At 45.0% G+C, this 18,993-nt stretch overlaps 2 protein-coding genes across 15 annotated transcripts in view; one reads left to right on the forward strand and one right to left on the reverse strand.

The window, feature by feature from the left end:
• The window catches only part of SFXN4 (sideroflexin 4), a 33,978-nt gene extending 15,144 nt beyond the window's left edge, over positions 1-18,834 (forward strand). For 5 of the 7 annotated variants that reach the window (XM_019940092.3, XM_019940091.3, XM_073793903.1 and 2 more), the window contains 3 exons: positions 599-684; positions 2,449-2,566; positions 3,631-6,240. In XM_019940092.3, coding sequence (XP_019795651.2) covers positions 599-684; positions 2,449-2,566; positions 3,631-3,708 — 282 coding nt within the window. In that variant the 3' untranslated portion in view covers positions 3,709-6,240. Of the gene's footprint in view, positions 1-598; positions 685-2,448; positions 2,567-3,630; positions 6,241-8,562 lie in introns of those variants that run through there. The other 2 variants (XM_073793905.1, XM_073793904.1) reach the window with 2 other exon arrangements.
• DENND10 (DENN domain containing 10) overlaps positions 20-18,993 on the reverse strand; it is a 45,081-nt gene continuing 26,107 nt past the window's right edge. For 4 of the 8 annotated variants that reach the window (XM_073793901.1, XM_073793902.1, XM_033842589.2 and 1 more), the window contains 7 exons: positions 17,006-17,154; positions 15,585-15,696; positions 13,655-13,755; positions 10,936-11,043; positions 8,961-9,055; positions 4,877-7,500; positions 20-1,398 (listed from right to left, as the gene is read on the reverse strand). In XM_073793901.1, coding sequence (XP_073650002.1) covers positions 7,324-7,500; positions 8,961-9,055; positions 10,936-11,043; positions 13,655-13,755; positions 15,585-15,696; positions 17,006-17,154 — 742 coding nt within the window. In that variant the 3' untranslated portion in view covers positions 20-1,398; positions 4,877-7,323. The remainder of the gene's footprint in view (positions 1,399-4,876; positions 7,501-8,960; positions 9,056-10,935; positions 11,044-13,654; positions 13,756-15,584; positions 15,697-17,005; positions 17,155-18,993) is intronic. The other 4 variants (XM_019940086.3, XM_033842590.2, XM_019940085.3 and 1 more) reach the window with 4 other exon arrangements.

An 18,993-nucleotide genomic window follows, 5' to 3' on the forward strand; every position in this document is an offset into this window, starting at 1 on the left:
TAGGAAATGTACATACGTGTTTACGCAAAATAAAATTTTATAGCACATTGTTAATTACACAAGCAAAAGATGGGTGCATACAGGAAGACATATTCATGCTACATGTGGGTGTGATGCCACACCACTGCACTCGGAGCTGGCCTTCCTCCACTGGAAGGGGTGGGAATAACTTGGAGGGCCTGTTCAGGAGAGGAAGGCCGGTGGCAGAGTCCTGGACTGGAAGGAAAACATGGAGCGGTCCTCAGTGGCAAGTCCAGTCCAGCATTTCCATCAAACGGACTGCCATCTGGTTCTAAGTAAGGATTTGTCCGTAAGCTGCTTTTGCTTGTGCTTGGTATTTTATTTGGGGTGGTTTGGGGGAGTGATGGAGACCACTGTGGAGTCAGGGAGGTAAATCCCGTCTCTGGTTCCTCTGGCACCAACCCCAGGCATCCTCTGTACGCGTGCACGTCAGGCGCTGCCTTCACCTTTTGCACGTGCATTGTTTTTCTAAGAGAGAAGGGAGAGCTGCTGTTTGCCGGCCTCTGTCGTGAGTTGCAAGATGCCTGCAAACTGTCTTACTCCACGTGCTAAGCTGCTTTCTTTTCATTTCCACTAGGCCGTTAAAGACACAGCAACATCCAGAGTTGTGCTGTTTGGGACCTCAGCTTTTATCCCTGAAGTCTTCTCATACTTTTTTAAAAGGTAAGAGGTATGCTCATCTCCCCAGGTAGGAATAAACATTTTAACAATCAAAATTGTATAAAACTGGTCAAGTACTGAACCTGGTTGGAGAGGTGGGAATAAGTTGCTTCAGGAATCTTCCTTCTAAACACGCTTCATCACAGTTAAGATAGTAGGATTGATTTAGGGCAGATGTGCAAATCCCGATGTGCACATTCCAGCAAACCTGGAATCTCGCCCAGGCCCTGTCCTCAGTTACATCTGCTCCTGGGCATGTCCCGGCACCTGCTGAGGCTCAATTCCTCGCTTCTAGAATGATGAGTGTGGATGATTTGCGGGTTCTCCCAGCTCTGATATGCAATGAATATTGCTCAAGCCTCTTTTTCCCCCTTCATTCCAAGCATGTGTTAAATTAGCTTAAGTGGCCCAGAATCAGTAGACTGCCATCCCTTTTGAGAAGCGAGACATGGCCTGTTAGGAGGAGAGCCTGGGATCAGCCAGTATGAGAGGCCCCACTTGCAGTGAGTAGCTTAGGGCAGAAGGGAGCTGCGTTGGTTTAGATATTGGGTACGGTCAGGGTACGCTGCCTGTGGCAGCTGATCAGAAGCTCTGGTGCAGGACGGTCCTCTCTTCTCCTTCGTGGGTGTTGTCTTCCTTCTCTCCCACCACACACTGGCTTCTTCATGTTGAGGGACGTGACTGTAGCCACCTCCCAGCTCATATCCTCACAGTGTCCTGATGAGAGAGAAAAACACAGCAAACCCTGGGGGTTTAGGGGCAGGGAATGTCTTCCACTCAGTTCACAAACTCCCAAGGAAGGATTCTGTTGGCCCAAGAGGGGTCACCTGTCTGGTGCTGAACCAGTCTGCTCTGTCCAGGTGGTGAGCTCGGAAGTCCCTGCTAGGACCACACAAGGAGCACATTTCAGGAAGTAGCAGTGTCCTGGGCAGAGGCAACTGTTACTTCCCGTGGTTGATCCAGCTAGGTGGGTGTGGGGACTTCTGTTGGGTTGGGGTCTTCCTGAACCTGTCTGGCTGGCCTCAGAGTGGGGGCTTCTGGAAAAGCTGGGGTCCTGCGGTTCGTCCCCTGAGGCCTGCACAGTGGCACCTGCTGTCTGGTGAGGAGAGATGGTCCTCATTTCCCAGTGGGCCTTGGGTGCCTGGAAGGACCTCATGTCATCCCACAGCTATGATGGTGTCCAAGCTGGAGTGACCACCTTGGCTCTTCCGACTCAACAACCCTTTCATTTTACGTATGAAAAAACTCAAGGCTCAGAAGGGGAAAGTGACTTGCCCAAGAGCACACAGTCTGTCAGTGGCCGAGCCCCAGCCGGACCCCAGGACCCCAGGTCTCTGACTCCCAGGCTGGGCTTCTTGCACCTTCTTCCCACACTCTCAAAGGTCATGGTCAGAATGTCACATCCGTGTCAGTGTAGCCCAGGGGAGAGCACAGGCTCTAGAATCTGACCTCTCACTTTTAAGAATTCGGAGATTTTTGACAAGGGACCTACACGGTCTGTGGCTGCAGCCTCTTGTTCGTGTGAAGGGTATGATGATAACACAAACCTCACAGGGTCATGGGAGGATCTAATGAGCAAATGCGTGTGAAGTGCTTGACCCGGGCCTGACGTGTAGTGAGTGCTCTGTGGGTGCAGCTGCTAGTATCGCCTCTTTGTGGGGCAAGTGGGAACCAAGTCTGGGCCTGCAGCTGCTGGCAAGACAATTGGACACCATTCGAGCAGAGGGCTGACCTCTAAAAAAAGCCCTGGTACCTTGTCTCTTACAGGACCCAGTTTTTCCTGCAGTGTCCGTGGTCACTGTGGACCCTAAAGCTTTCTTGTACTATCCTTGTCATGGGACTCATGGTGCCAGTTTCTTTCAGTGTATTCCCACAGATTGGACGGGTAAGTGTCCCCCTTCGACTTCCTCTAAGAATATATATCTCTTTCTTCCCCTCGTTATCAGAATGAAATAAATTATTCTCCTAAAAAATCTGCGAAATTTTCAAAAGTATAAAACAAAGTAACATTATTTATGCATAATCCCATCTCCCAGGTCACTTGTACAGTTTTGGATTCTGTGTTTCTTAACTGTATATCTGAAGCATGTTTCTGGGACGTTAAAAAAAGACCTTTGAGATATTTTAAATACTTCATAATATACTATAGCGACACCCCACCCAATGGAACTTTCCGCAGTGATGGAAATGTTTTATATCTGTGTTGTCCAGTGTGTGTAGCCTCTTATCACATGCGGCTGTTGAGCGCTTGAAACGTGGCTAGTGTGACTAAAGAACTGAAATTTTAATCTAGTTTAATTTAATCTTACGTGCTCACATGCAGCTAGTGGCTGCTGTTCTATAGACCATGATGATCTATGGTGCGTCAGACTGCCTGGACTCAGATTCCCAGCTCTTCCATGACCCTGGTCAATCTGCTTAAACTCTCTGAGGCTTAGTTTCTATTAAAGACATGATGATCATAGTACCTCTGCAGAGCCTTGTTGCTGGTATCAAGGACGTTATTGATGTAGCAGATATCAATTTCTAGCATTTCTTGGCTGTCACCCCCCCGTCCCCAAACCCCGCCAAGCAAGTCTTGGCATTTGCTGGACTTTTAAAATACCTTGTTGGTCCAAGGTGGGCATGACGTAGCTGAATGGTGGTCCTGTCCTGCCTAGGGTGGTTTGCAGAGAGAGCCCAAGGCTAAGAGGGATTCTGCCAGGCCCCTGCCCAGGGCACCTCCTCGGACATTACATGGGCCACAGCATTTGTTTATATTTGAAATTTTCCATAAGAAAGTTTTTAAGAAGTTAGGTTAATGTTTCTTTGTTATCGATTAGACATCACTGAAAAGGTTATATGAAATAGATGCTTTCTGAAATTGTGTTGTTTTTTTTTTTTAAACTTGGCTTCTAAGGCAAGAAGATGTCTTAATGTGAATATTAAGAATTTAACTTTGTGTTTTAGATACAGTGCAGTGAGCTTGAAAAGGAAATTCAGTCTGCAACAGAAGAAACAGAACTCTTCTATAACAGAGGGGTGTAGGGGTGAGTTTTAGGTGAATTTGTTTGGTACCTGCATGAAAACCTTCCTCCAAGGTTTCAGTTTGGACAACCCTGCCAGGAGAGTCCTGGAACCCCCAGAGGTGTCTGCACCAACAGGATGGCTTCCGATTACGCATGCCAAGACTGTTTTGAGGCTGATCGTGCCTAGGGTTAAACAAGCTTGGGTGGAAGGAGAGAAACGGGGGCTGTCCTGTCTAACCCACCACACGGGGTTGCTGAGGGGATGAATGTGTGATGTAAGATTCAGTTTTCTATTCGTCAGCCTGTGAAAGGATACTGTGAACTTACTAGTAAACTTTTCTAAAGTTGAGTATTGGGAAACGAAGGAGAAAGGTCCACCAATGCCCACGTGCCCAAGGCACAGCATTAAACTGATGGCCCATCTCGAGGTGTACATGTGGGGAGCCAATGAAGGCCTCCAACCCCCAAAGCAATCTTGTGTCCCTTCTCAGCTTACTCCTGTTAGACAGCTGCTTAAAATCTTTGCCAGCTGCTGCCCAGCTGCTTCTTTCTCCTCATTGGCAGGTGACCCTGTCTCCTCCTCCACTGTGAAAGCCAAGGCTATTGGCCTCCTGGCTCCAAACCTGCTGACCTCCCTCCACACACGCCGGCCTCCCCTCCTCCGTGCAAAGTCAGCTGTGCCCTGGGCTTGAGCCCGACCCTTCCTGTTTGCTCAGGGCCTTTGCTCTGCGGCCTCCTCTGCCCCTCTGGCTCCAGCCTCCCCGCTCTGCTCCTTCTCCGTAGCATTTCAACTGCTTGAGTCACCTGCCTCATGCAAAAAGCAAAACCCCCCCTTTGTAGCCGGACTTTTTCAGAGAGTTTTCTACCCTCACTGTTTCCACCCCGCCCTCCACTGCTGAGACTGCCGTCATCCGTGCCCCCACAGATGCTGGCCATACTGCCACTGCCCCCTGTGCGGGCCTGTCGTGGGGCTTGCTCTCCCCTGCCCAACAGGCCCACGTCCAGCGGCCCCCTGCGCTTCGCCATCTGGATGTCCACTTGAGACCATCTTCCCCTCCTAACCTCAGGGAACGGCACCACCACGTACCAGTTTCGTCAGACAGGATCACTGGCCTCGGCCTTACTCCCCCATCGCCCCACCCCATTCAGCACTATTGGGCTGAGTCTGTTAAGTCTCTAGAACTCACCCCTCCGCGTCCACTGCCCGGCCCAACAGCATATCCCCTGCTGGTGTCGCTCATCAGTCCATCTCCAGCCCGCTCTTCGAAACCACACCTGCTTAAAAGCCTTAAATGGCTTCCCAGTACATCAGGATCAAGTCCAAATTCCTCGCCATGGCAGGCGGGAGCCTTTACCTTATTCATCTCTTGCCACTCCCTCTCCTCACTCTGGACTGACATCCAGTTCCTCAGATGTGCTGTGGTCTCTCTTCTCTGGCCTTCCCACCAGCTGTTCCCTCTGTTCTGGGCTAACTCCTCCCTGTGCTTCAGGTCTGACTTGGACGTCAATCACTCTTCTCCAGGAAGCCTTCCAGGATTCACAGAACTGAACTAGGTGCCCTTCCAGTGTGTTCCCATAGTGCTCGTATCATGCCTAGCACTTGCCACACCGCGTGCAATCCCGTTTGCTGAAGCTATGTGCCCATAGACTGTGCACCTTGATAGCAGGAACTGTTGTCTTGGGCATCAAGGAAGCCCCAGGATACGCAGTCCACGGTGTAGAGTAGGTACCCAAACGTATGTGTACTGGATGGAGGGCTGTTTCCAACACACCCTGCCCCAAGTCCTCTAAGAATGCACCTGTGGCTTTCAGTTTTCCCTAGGCCACAATGACAGTTGTCTCCAAATTGGGTAAAAGATGTTTCACACAGCCTAAAAGGACAAAATCAGTAAAAGTGATCTATCAGTCAGCTCCATGTAGCCACAGGCTTATACTAAACAAACGTAACAAAATGTGCAACGGCTCCAAGTGGAGGTTCAGCCACTGACAGATAACTGAGTAGTAATGTGAGAGCATCTTTTCAGAGAAGGCACTTGGACCTTACAGTCAGCTCCAGGAAGTGCGGGGTGGAGGAGGGCCGGGCAGAGAGAGAAGGGCTGAGCCAGTGGTGGAAGGAACCAGACTGCCTAACTTTCAGATCGGTCTTTGGATAATTCCCCGGTGGGTTTGCAGTTGACTTTTAGAAAAGGGTTTTTTCTTTTGTTTGTTTGGGGTGGGGAGAATTAGAGAAAGAGGGCACAATTTTTCATATGCCTAAAACTGCCGAGTATCAAAATATTTTATTTCTGTATCATAAATTTGTCATTTTAACAACTTTGATCATTAGCTAATAGAGTCATACAAAAAAAACACGGGCAAAAATGATGTTAGTATTCATTCTCATAAAGTGCAGATTTAATTTTCAATTGTTGGCCTCAGTAAACATCATCTCATTTCAAATCCTCCCCTGCCCCCACCCAAGGAGGGGCTATTTTTAAAATTTTTTCCCTAACAAATGTCTAACACCGGGAATAAATGAACGATCCAATAAAGACAAGCTTTTTTGCAAACATTTTTCTGGGTAAGATTTCTAAGGACAACAGTACTGAGTGAAAAATAACCTTTCATAATGAATATGAACACATATAAGAAGAAGAACATAATTTAGACCCCCATGCTTATTTTGCAATTTTTAGGTCTCCAGTTATGAAAAAGTTACCTAACTAAACAGAGAACGGTTATCTTCATACGTGGCCAAATTATTTTTACTGATGTTGTTTGAAGTTTTGGCCTCTGGTTTTGGCCTTTACAAGAAGTTAATTCTCACACTCTCTCACCAATTACATAAGGCTGCTGTTTCAGCCATAGGGACATTTATATTCCAAATGGGCTTTCTTCTTTTACTCTACTACATAAGGACTGGCATCTTTTTCAAAAGAATATTGCTAGCAACTGGGTTAATTAAAGAGTACTAATGGCTTAAGTTTGCCAAATGCTTACCTCTGCAACAGTATAAATATGGATCATTAAGTTGTCTACTCCAGTATAAAATCTATGCAGAACCCTCATACTATAGGCAAAATGTTCAAAGGCTAAGGAAAAAAAAAATTCTTTTACAAGAAAGTGCAACTGCAGGGTCTTTTGAATGATCTTCTAGACGGTTCTGCAGAAAACTTAGTAGTTTGGCTCAAAGTAGAGTTCCTCATGAGGAATTAAAGTTCTTCCTAGAAGAATACAAAGCACAATTTCAGGCAGCTTTCTGAAAATAAACCATTAGTTTGTGGTTACACACTGAGACAAACTGGAACTTATAATAATGAAGGCTTTCGCATTTGCTGTGATTTGCAGGAGAACTTGACAGAGCTGTTCTGCTCTTACTCCAGGACATCAGGCTGTTTTATAATGTTATATATATAGGTGGTTACAGCACTTTGTAAACATTGAGAGTAGGCATGAAATTAATCAGATAGGAGGAAATCGGAAGTGTTTTCGTATGTGTTTCAGTGCTTTTTCAGGTCAAATTGCAATGCTTTCAAATAAATCATTAAAAATATAACATTTTCTTTGTTATTTCCAGTATTTTACACAGTTAATGGATAATCATGGTGCTAGGGCTTTAGATCAGTTATCAGTAGTGATACATTCTGTCCCACCATCAGATTTTCAGCATTTGTTCCGCGGCTGCTAGGTGGTAGAGGAAGTTTTCTGTTGCTGGTGGAAATCGTCTTTGCTTTAGTGCCTCATAATTGAGCACTCGCTTTTCTCCATCATCCGAAACTTCTGAAAATGGAGCCAGGTTGGTGAAGATTTCTTTTGTTTTTAGGGAAATATCCTTTAATAGAACAGGAAGATACACAATATGTTAGTATCAAAAAAATCTGAGTTCTCCAGAATTCTTCCTGCTATTCTTTTTTAAGTTTATCCGACTAACTTTATAAATTATAAAAAACGAAACAACAAAAAATACATGTCATGGTTAATTTTGAGCAGCGGTGACGGTGGGATCGGTGGGGGCGGGGTTAACCATTTTTAAAGTGTGTGCAACTCAGTGGCGTTTCAAGTGCGTTCACAGTACTGTGCAACCATCGCCACTGTCCATCCCAGAACTTCTCCATCATCCCAAACCAAAACTCCGTACCCATTAAACAGCAACTCCCCACCGGCCTCTCCCTAGCCCCTGGCGATGACCATTGTGCTTTCTGACTCTATGAATTGGTCTATTCTAGGTACTTCATATGAATGGAATCACGATATTTGTCCTTTTTGACTGGCTTATTTCACTTAACGTGTTTTCAAGGTTCATACACGTGGTAGCACATGTCAGAACTTCATTCTAAGGCTGAGTAATATTCCACCACGTGTATGTACTACATTTTTTCCATTCATCCGCTGATGGACATCTGGGTTGTCTTCACCTTTTGGCCATTGTGAATAATGCTGCTGTGGGACACGGGTGCACAAATATCTATTTGAGTTCCTGCTTGCAGTTTTTGATATATACCCAGAAGTAGAATTACCAAATCTATGTTAATGCTATGTGTAACTTTTTGAGGAACTGCTATTGTTTTTAGAACAAATCTCTCCCCAAAGTCCCCTCCTGCCTGGGATGAGTGACCCAGCACCTGTCGCACGGGCTTTATTCCCCTTCACTGACTGACATTCCCCTCAGGTGGCTGAGGACTCAGCAGAGCTCGCCTTAAAGTCATGTCTTTCTCCTGGTTTGCTGACATCATTAACTTATTCAAATACTGTGAACCTGTACAACATGGTAGGCACTCTCATCATACATTATACTGAGTCATCTGTGTACCCCTTTCAGTCCATGAAAAACACAGTAATACAAAACTCAAATATACGCATTTCACTAACATTGTTTTCCCTCTAATGTTGACAGGGCAATGGGTGGGCAATGACCATCTGTCCGGTAAGACAGTCTCAGTGTTTGGGTTCTCGGGAAAAAACCTGCCCACTCCTCCCAGCCACAGCACCGAAGAGAAAGGACAGTGCTGCTGGCGGGTCCCCGCCAAACCCTATGGCCCCTCTCACCACCTGGCAATCACATCTTTCACTATAAACGCTTGGCTTTGGCACCAACGCCCTCTGTCCGTCTCTCCCTGGAGCCTGATAACTCATTGGCTCATCTTCGCCAGGGCCAATCCTGCAGACCTCATCTCAGCAGCTGCCCACTGGCCTCCCCAGTAACTTCACTCTGTGCCCGTGAACAGCAGATAACCAGCCGCTGCCCAGCGATGCCGTTTCGAGACTCAGTCAGTGGGAAGATTAAGGCATTACCTGTATAACTTGACTGTCTGATTTCTCTGGATCTTCTGCCGACTGGACAATTAACTGACCGATTTCTTTATGTAGTTTGCCCATTGTCATGGCCTCTGGTGAGATCAAGAAAAATATTTAGATGTTTACATAATGAAAAGTAATCATCTATCTGGAAACTTGAACGATCACACAGAGGGAATTTTCAAAAAGCAACTGACAACCCCCCATTTCCATCTTATTACTACACACAAATATGGTGACACAATAGGAGGTAAGGCATGATCATGGTTTATATACTTCATGTCCAAAATAAAAATACACCACCAGCAAACCAAAATTCTGATAAGAATTATTTTTCTTTCTAGACAAAACCTAATGAAATCTGACTGCCTATGGGTTGTGATTGTAAGCCAGCAAACAGCCTGACTTTCCTGTCCAGGTCTTCACAGTTGAGAATTCACGTTTATCTTTCTGGCAGGGATATTGTGAAAGCAGCACTTCCTGTCAGTTCTGCAGAAGCAGCTCAACATTCACTGTGTAAAGGCCCTTAGAAACGAGCTAAGGCAACAACCCAAGTTACATTAATTATATACACTGCTATTTTCTGCAGCCAGAAGGTTAACAAAAATTTCTGTTTGTTACTCGTGAGGGACAAACTCCACTGGGATGAGCCCATTTTATAGACTCAGAGCAGCAGAGGGCAGCAGGGAGTTGCCAGGCTTTCCAGTCCTAACGCTTCAGCAGTTTCAGTGGCCCCGGCTACAGCTAGTTTTCTATCACTCCGGCTTTACAAAAGGCAATATCCCCTAAAGACCTGATACTATATTTTGAATTTTCCACCATGAATATTTATTATATTTGTAATTTCAAAGCAAAAACAAGTTCTGGTTCTACTAATTTGAGGTTGCTAGATAAAACCTCACATTATCAGAACCTAGCTAACAAAAATCCCTAATTGGCTGGCATTCAGCTGCTCCCACTTTTAGGAGAAAGATAAATGACACTACAAAAGCTGATATCTGTAATTCCTGTCTAAAACCAATACCTCATAGTGTCCTAGGCTCAAAACGCATTTAACCCAATCTTTTCTACTCTGTGCAGCTGTAATTTAGGATAATTTACAGTTGCCAGAGATGACCCTATGACACTAGAACACCCTTTCTTGGTCATTAGCCCCAAGAATACTCTCATTCCCTGCTGCTTACTGAGACATCCTTCAAAAAGATTTTCCACACGGGAGTCATGTTCAACCCTCGTGTGGTGACAAATGTCTGCACACACTTTGATACTCCTTCCTTTATAAGGTGGAGTCTAATTCTTCTCCCTTAATGACTTGCTTTAACAAATAGAATGTGGAGGAAGTGATCATGTATGACTTCCTAGACTAGGTCACAGAAGGCACTGTGGTCCCCCCTCTCTTGAATTGCTCACTGTTGGGGAGACCAGCAGACGCGTGGTGAGAACACTCAAGCTGCCCTATGGAAAGGCCCATGTGGTGAGGCCTCCTGTCAACAGCCATGTGAGTCAGCTTGGAAGTGGATTCTCTAGCCCCAGTTGAGCCTTCATTTGACTGCAGCCCTGGCAATATCTTGATTAAAACCTCATGAGAGACCCTGAATCAGAACCTCCTAGCTAAGTCACTCATAAATTCCTGCCCACCAAAACTGTGAGATAAGTATTTGCTATTTTAAATCACTAAGTTTAGAAGTCATCTCTTATGCAGCAATAGATAACAAATACACCTTGTTTGAATATGAAACTGAAGAAACAAGACAAACAGACCATTTATCTTATTAACATATAACCGTACAGCGTAAGCACTCAGATGTATCCCTAAAAGGGTCAGGTCTATTAACATGAATGCTGTGTTCTAGAAACAGAAAAATCCCTCCAGCACAACAGGTGAAGCAGGCCTTCAAAAGGGAGAATCAGCCTAAAAAATACAACTGCTTGGCTTACATCTTGTGTCAACAGAACAGAACAGAGAACTAACCTTTTGCAAGCGGGGCAATGGTAATCTCACCATCTGCCAGATTCACAAACACATCATACAGGTCAGATCTATTGCTCACCTCCGAGTCTACAAATCCAGCGACGTAACCTGCATTACAGAGGGGACCAGCGTTACTAGAGTAGGAAGAAATCACATTGTGAACATACCAAGAAAGGAGTGAGTCTAAAAGCTCATCAGCTGCTTTTCTTCTCTGCTTTATTTACCCAGGGCATTTTAGCCATATCCCGCGGCATTTATTAAGATGACATTTTTGCCAATTGCCTGAAGAAACTCAAGCAACTCAAATGTTCCAAAACTAGGTTTCGGTGTCAAGGAGGAAGGCTGAAGCAAAGCATCTGCTTTTCAGTCATCGTTATTTGGGTCAAGAATGACAGAGGAGGCAGCAGGCAGCAAGGATTCTCTTGACCACTGTCCCCCCTAGGTCTCTGTCAACAGGAAAGTCATAGCCAAACACTCGGGTTCCTCAGGGATAGCATAGTGGAAACAGCATCATCTTCCCCAATTTCAGATCTGATACAATAAATGCTAAAGGAATCAGGGCAACTCAAGAATTAGCAGACTTCTGGAATTGATGTTAAGACAATGGTTCCCAGACTTTGGATTTCACACAGCAGTATGATTAAAAAAAAAAAATTTTTTTTTGTTTTTTGAGGACCAATTTTTTACTTCAGCAAGTGACAGCATTTAAGAAACAACAGCAGCGGACTTTCCTGGTGGCGCAGTGGTAAAGAATCTACCTGCCAATGCAGGGAACACGGGTTCAAGCCCTAGTCTAGGAAAATCCCACATGCCGCGGAGCAACTAAGCCCGTGAGCCACAACTACTGAGCCCGCATGCCACAACTACTGAAGCCAGCATGCCTAGAGCCCGTGCTCTGCAACGAGAAGCCACCGCAATGAGAAGCCTGCGCACCGCAACGAAGAGTAGCCCCTGCTCGCCGCAACTAGAGAGAAAGCCCACGTGCAGCAACAAAGACCCAACAGAGCCAAAAATAATAAATAAATAAATTTATATATTTAAAAAAAAAACAGCAGCAACAAAATCAAAAACCTGGAGCTCAAGATGGCAGCAGTGGGCCGTGTGCAGAGAGACTGCGGCCCGGCACTGCCACCTGGAGCGTGAGCCCTGCAGGCAACTTGCGAGAGCTCTGCTGTCCCACCCACAAAACGAGATCCCTATAAAACAGCCCCGACCCCGGTTTGCGGGGGAGAGCGTGGATGCACCAGCTGCGACCTCTCCATTCTTTGATCGAAGGATGAAGCTTTCCTTTGCTTCCGAAACGAAAACTCATTCTATTGGCTTGAATGGCACTGGGCAGAAGGACCCTTGCTGGAGACGGACTCCAGAGGTGGAGAAGAAGCTGAAAATGGCCGAAGCCAATTTGGACCTTCACAGAAGATATCTGTAGTCTCCTGCAGTTAGAGGTGGTGACCTGGCTGCTCCTCCCTTGATTTGCAACTGTTCGAATCTGCCCTTTGGAACTCAGGGTAAGTCATGGAGGCTGGAGTCTTGTCTACAAAAAATGGGGGACAAAAAGGCCTCCGTGCCTGGGAGGCCCATAGGGCCCCGCTCAGTTTCAATTTCTTCTTGCCAATTGGATCATAAAGTCACTGAGGAAAAGTGTCTTGTCTTATATAATACGGCAACTTGCCAAGACCTCAGCATATACTAGGTGCTTAAAAAATGTTTATTGCATGATGACTCGCTTCCTTGACTAATACACACCATAATTCTTCCATCATTTGGGAAATAAAGGGGCTGTAATATTGTGATATAATAAGAAATGTATATTTGGTTATCGAGGCTCCTGGCCAGAGCTCCTACAACACAAGCCTGCGCTCTAGAGTCTGTGCTCCACAACAAGAGAAGCCACCGCAATGAGAAGCCCGCGCACCACAACGAAGAGCAGACCCCGCTCGCGGCAACTAGAGAAAGCCCGCGCGCAGCAACAAAGACCCAACACAGCCGTAAATCAATCAATCAATCAATCAATGAAATGAAATGATACTGCAGATTCCTGGAGAGGGGACACTATTCTGTAAGTGCTCCTGAGCCAAGTTGCCATCCAAATGGAAAAATGGAACCAGATCCCAAACCCACACCCTACAAAAAATAGTAATGCCAGGCAGATTAAAGACTTAAATGGGGATGAAAAAGCTTTAAAAATTTTTACTAGAATATATAGGAGAATACCTTTCTACTGTTGGGATAGAACTTTTCTTAAACAAAATATAAAAAATAAAATCATAAAAGCCTAAAAAGTCCCAACACATTAAAATTAAGATTTCTAGGGACTTCCCTGGTGGTCTAGTGGTTAAGAATCCGCCTTCCAGTGCAGGGGACGTGGGTTCGATCCCTGACCGGGGAACTAAGATCCCATAAGCCATGAGGCACGGCCAAAAAAAAAAAAAGAGGGTAACTTTTATGTGATGTGTATTTTACCACAATGTTTTTTGTACTTTATAATTTTTATTGGAGTATAGTTGATTTAGAATGTTGTGTTGGTTTCAGGTGCACAATTTTTTTTTTAATTAAAAAAACTTTTTAAGGGAAAAAAAACGGTTGCATTTACCAAAAAAAAAAAAAAAAAAAGATCAGTATGCCCCTTAGGAATGCACTTAAAAAAAAAAAAAAATCCCCCAAAACAAACACCCCTGGTAAAGCTGAGCTTCTCATCCCCTGGGAGCCTGCTGTCTACCTGGGCACATCTGCAGGGCTTCCAGCTCGTCGGCATCCAGGTGCACGTAGGAGTGAAGTATGGTCCAGTCCTGTCGATGCCACACCAGGGCAGGCAGAGTCCTGGGGTCAAGGTGAGAACACAGATGGTTGCCAGCCCACACCTGAGACTCAGCCCATCCTCTTCCCTCTTCTTCTGGGGGAGGAAACTGGTTACCAGATGCAGAGGGAGAACAAGCCCTAAACATGCCAACACCTCCTCCAGGCTTCAAAGTAAAGTAATGCAATGTTTTAAACACCGACTGTTGGGTCAGATTGGCTACAAAAGCCTCAAGGTAAAGTTTCAAAAGATCTCCATGGTGGCAAGGAAGGATGCTTCTGAAGTGTTCCTCCCAACGCCCACTCTGCAGACTGCCATGGAGGGAGCCTGAGGGTAAAATCCAAAGTGGGCCCTGCAAGCAAGAAATTTTTTTGAAGTCTCGCATTTCATATTTAAAATTCCAGCCAAACTTGCAAACTACTTTGTGTTTGTTTTTATACAAAAATAAGTTTTCTTAAAGAAACTTCCAATAAAACAGGAAGAAGTAGGTGCCGAATTTATCTGTGGTTTTGTGAACCCCCTGGTGGCCTGCTACATATCTCAGAAGCTGTGGACACTCCCGTTTCAGAAGCATAAATGGAGAGGAAAAGGGTAATTGGGTGGAAAAATACAAGGTTTGGGAGTCAGAGCCGGGCAAAAACTCTGGTCCTGTTACCTAAGATCTAAGGCAATCACAATCATAATAACAATGATCGTCTCTAGAGTGCCCACTATGGACAAGGTACATGCTGAGCACGATACACAAATTATTTCCAATCCTGAAACCAAGCTAACGAGGCAGGTATTATCATCTTCATTTTACAGATAAAGAAACTGAGGCGTAGAAACATTACGTACACTTTATGTGGTCACAAGGCTAAAAAGTTGCCTCCCAGGACTTTAACCCAGGTCCTTCTGACTAGCAAGTCTTTCTTCTTCTCAATATCTCACCCTTCGCCTCCATCTTCTCATCTATAAACAGGGCAGTAACACTTCCTCCCAGGGTTCTTGTCATAAGTAAAGTTAATAATTTAAGGTGACTTATACAATGCCTGGCATACGGTAAACAGCATAAATACTAGTTCCCCTGCTTTTAAAGAAGGATCTAAGTTCGATTTGGCAAGGAAAACAAAACAAACTGTATTTATTATATAAATAATACAGTCTGTAATAAAATTGAATGGAAGAAACAACTTACCTAAAACAGGGGTCAGGCAACTATGGCCCAGGGGTCAGGCAACTATGGCCCATGCCCGTCTTTGCACATAAGATTTTACTGGAACATAGCCGAGCTCATTCATTTACGTATGGACTGTCCATGGCTGCTTTTATGCAACCTGTGGCAGTTAAGTAGTCGGGACAGAGAGCGTATGGCTACAAGCCTAAGATATTTACTTTCTGGCAAGGGAAAGTTTGCAAACTCCCCGCTCCAAAATATTCATATTTCAAAATTTAAAGAAGAATGTTCAAATTCAGTAACCTTGAACTACTCAATCTAAACTAAAACATTACACCAAAATGGTATTTCACCCCCAACCTAACTCAGCCTGTTTATACCAGTGTGCAAAGAACAGGGTACACAGTGACACAGAGGGCCCCAAAGTGGCTGCCAACAAAGTTTACACTTTTTGGGCTTCTCTGGTGGCGCAGCGGTTGAGAGTCCACCTGCCGATGCAGGGGACACGGGTTCGTGCCCCGGTCCGGGAAGATCCCACATGCTGCGGAGCAGCTGGGCCTGTGAGCCATGGCTGCTGAGCCTGCGTGTCTGGAGCCTGTGCTCCGCAACAGGAGAGGCCACAACAGTGAGAGGCCCGCGTACCGCAAAAAAAAAAAAAAAAAAAAGGTTACACTTTTTAATGATAAGAGACCATACCTGGTAAACTCCTGAACAGCTTCTATTTTGGGGTGATAGACGACAATTCTTTTCTTTAGCATCAGTGCTGTGTGTAAGATAACAGTTTCCATTCCAAACTGAGATACAATGTCTTAAAACAAAAATAATTATGTTACTGCATTAAACATTATACAAGGAAATCAAGTTTTTACTGGAAATTATTCTTGTATGAATGCAAAATTATTTTCAACACAGAATAAATTTAGGTAAATGTTATAAGTACAGAAGCACCTTATTTGGTGGATGGGCATATCAATTCATACATCTGCTCCCCAGGATGGGCGTTACAGTAGCTACACCTGCTCCCTCAAGGGACAGTACGCTGGATGCACAGATGAAGCCAGACTCACAAGAAAGTGGAATTATATGAAGGGAACCACCATCCTCGGTGTCGTGCAAACTTAAATTTTAAAAAATGTTCACTGACCCCCCCCCAAACCCACATACACATCATTGCATAAGTCCTTGTGAGACAGTTGGACAAACACCTAACACCTCAACAGGGATGCTTAGAAACCATATAAAACAGTAGGATCAAAAGTGGAGACAGGGCTTCCCTGGTGGCGCAGTGGGTAAGAATCTGCCTGCCAATGCAGGGGACACAGATTCGATCCCTGGTCTGGGAAGATCCCACATGCCGCAGAGCAACTAAGCCCGTGAGCCACAACTACTGAGCCTGTGCTCTAGAGCCCGCGAGCCACAACTACTGAAGCCCGCGTGCCTAGAGCCCATGCTCCGCAACAAGAGAAGCCACTGCAATGAGAAGCCTGCGCACCGCAACAAAGAGTAGCCCCCGCTCGCCGCAACTAGAGAAAAGCCCGCGCACAGCAATGAAGATCCAACACGGTCAGAAAAAAAGAGTGAAGACAGGTGCTGTGGGAGGATGAGAAAGAAGGCCAGCATCGCCCTAGGAGTTCTCCTCTCCTCCCTTTTAAGGACCTGATGTCTCGGTTTAGCCCTAGGCTGGACTTTCCAGCGAGGAGAGAGGGATGGGGAGTTAGAATGGGAACTCTGGGTCAGGGGCTTGAGCTCCCCAGGTGGAACAGGTCACTGCTAAGATCTAAGGAAAGGAAAATGATGGAAGTCAGTGGAGACCTCGACCCATGAACTTTAGCTCACTGGTGAAAGTACATTTCTGTCTTAACAGCTGCAATCATATGGAAAGAAACACCGCAGAAGTCTGCTTTCCTGACAGAGTTCTAACCACATAAGGAAATGTAGAAGTTGAACTACCCTCCTGCATAGGAAACAAATATCATGTAGATGAAAATATATGGAAAGATGAAATAACAGAGTCTAATGACAGATTGTCCTTGGCTTGGGGATTTTGTTGTTGCTGGGATGGACTCATCTGGGATGGGTTTTTGTTTCTTTTTTGCTTCTTTTTATTTATTTATTACCTTTGATGGAGCCTGCAAGGTATGCCTTTCGGGCATCAAAATCCTTGCTAAGGAAAGAGCCATTTTCTTCACTCTGGCATATCCCCTTTGTGAGAACCGCGATGTAACTCTCCATCATCTTAACTGGGCTCCCATGTTTTAGGTACATTCTGTGAGAAAGGACAGAAAGCAAGTGTGCTACTAGTTAGCATGAACCACCTGGAGAAACGCACCGAGGCCAGGTATGGGTACGTTCTAAAGAATCTAAGCCAACTTGCTAATACACCTGTGAATGCCTGAATCTTTTCATGATGTGGTTACTTCTATAAATTTAATTAGAAAATCTATTAGAAAAACAAAACAACCACTTGAACAACCTTCAACAATTCTGTGAAGTCAGCCCTCTTGTTACATCTGGGGAGGCCTGCTGTGGTCCACTTAGGCAGGAGAATGAACTATGGACTTTCTGAGGCCCTGCTGTTCTCAAGAACATTGTATCCTTGTCTCTTTTTATGTCTTACATTCACAACCGTTTTTGTTAGTCATAACAACTGTTTTATTGCTGGATATCCTCTGACAAGAAAGGAGTTTTATGCATGGTTCACAAAGAAAGCAGTAATTAGGTGTAGAACCTATATTTATTATCAGAGTTCTCAGAGGTAGCTGTATTTAGATAATTAAGAAATCAAACTCCTTTAAGTTTCTGGTGATAAATGCACACTAGACACATTCATCAAGTTAAAACTTCCAGAAAATGCTGACAGGAAACTGGCTACATTTATAGCCAGTGATGTGAAATCAGCCCTTTCCCCTGAAATATCTTCCTATAAGTAAGTAAATGTAAATTCTTCTGGAGAAGCAGGACTGGGTCTACTTGGGCATTTTAGTAGCTGAAGGGATAGAAAATTGGGACGAAAATAAAATAATTGTTTAAGAAAGATCACTTGAAAACTATATTTACTGTAGACTAAGTGAAAAAAGCGTGTGATTTAACTGCTTACTAAATTTTGTCAGTCATCAGTGTTTTAAAATTATTTCAATGCATAAATTGGGGAAAAAAGGCAAAGAACAATGAATATTGTAAACTATCATATATATAGAACAGTCAACCCCATATACATGCTTATATATGAAGCAAATATCTCCAGTAAGATATAGAGAAGGGAAGCCCAGGAGCTGCCTTGGGGTGGGGAGTCCGTAGGTAGAATTAGAGATGGGGAAGAGGGGAAGGAAGGGACTTAGGGTTCACTGTATACTCTTCGGCATTATTTGCATTTCTTTTTACGATGTGCTTACATTACCACCACCAAAACAAAGCAGGAAACCAAAAAACACCATTCAAATTATTAAATTTTTTAAAATAAAGTAAAATTTATTTTTTAAAATTTAAAATTATAGAAAGGGGTCATGGATCTGGACCCAGATCCCACAGGGGGAATGAACCCCTCCATGCGGGTTTCCATGGCCACGTGAGCAGCGTACTGTGGAGGGCACCTCTCACCGGAAACGGGAGGGAGCACCTCACCACCATCAAAAAGTGTGAGTCTAGGGCTTCCCTGGTGGCGCAGTGGTTGAGAGTCCGCCTGCCGATGCAGGGGACACGGGTTCGTGCCCTGGTCTGGGAGGATCCCACATGCCGCGGAGCGGCTAGGCCCGTGAGCCATGGCTGCTGAGCCTGAGCGTCCGGAGCCTGTGCTCCGCAACAGGAGAGGCCACAACAGTGAGAGGCCCGCGTACCGCAAAAAAAACAAAAAACAAAAAAAAGTGTGAGTCTAACTAATACAACTTTGTAAATCAACTATACCTCAATAAAAGTAAAATAGAAAATAAAGGGAAAGTGAAAAAAAAAACAGTGCTTGTCTCTGTGTGTGTGAACAGGCACACGTGCACACGGGGAGAGTGAGTGTGTGTGCACATGAGCACGTGAGCGTGGACAGGCGCTAGGGCAAGCACTCAAGTGCGGTAAGGGGTGGGGTCAGAGCGGGTGGCTGGTGATAGCTTGAGCCCTC

The sequence above is a fragment of the Tursiops truncatus genome, chromosome 16 (assembly GCF_011762595.2).
Source record: "Tursiops truncatus isolate mTurTru1 chromosome 16, mTurTru1.mat.Y, whole genome shotgun sequence".
In the NCBI taxonomy this organism is placed as follows: Eukaryota; Metazoa; Chordata; class Mammalia; order Artiodactyla; family Delphinidae; genus Tursiops; species Tursiops truncatus.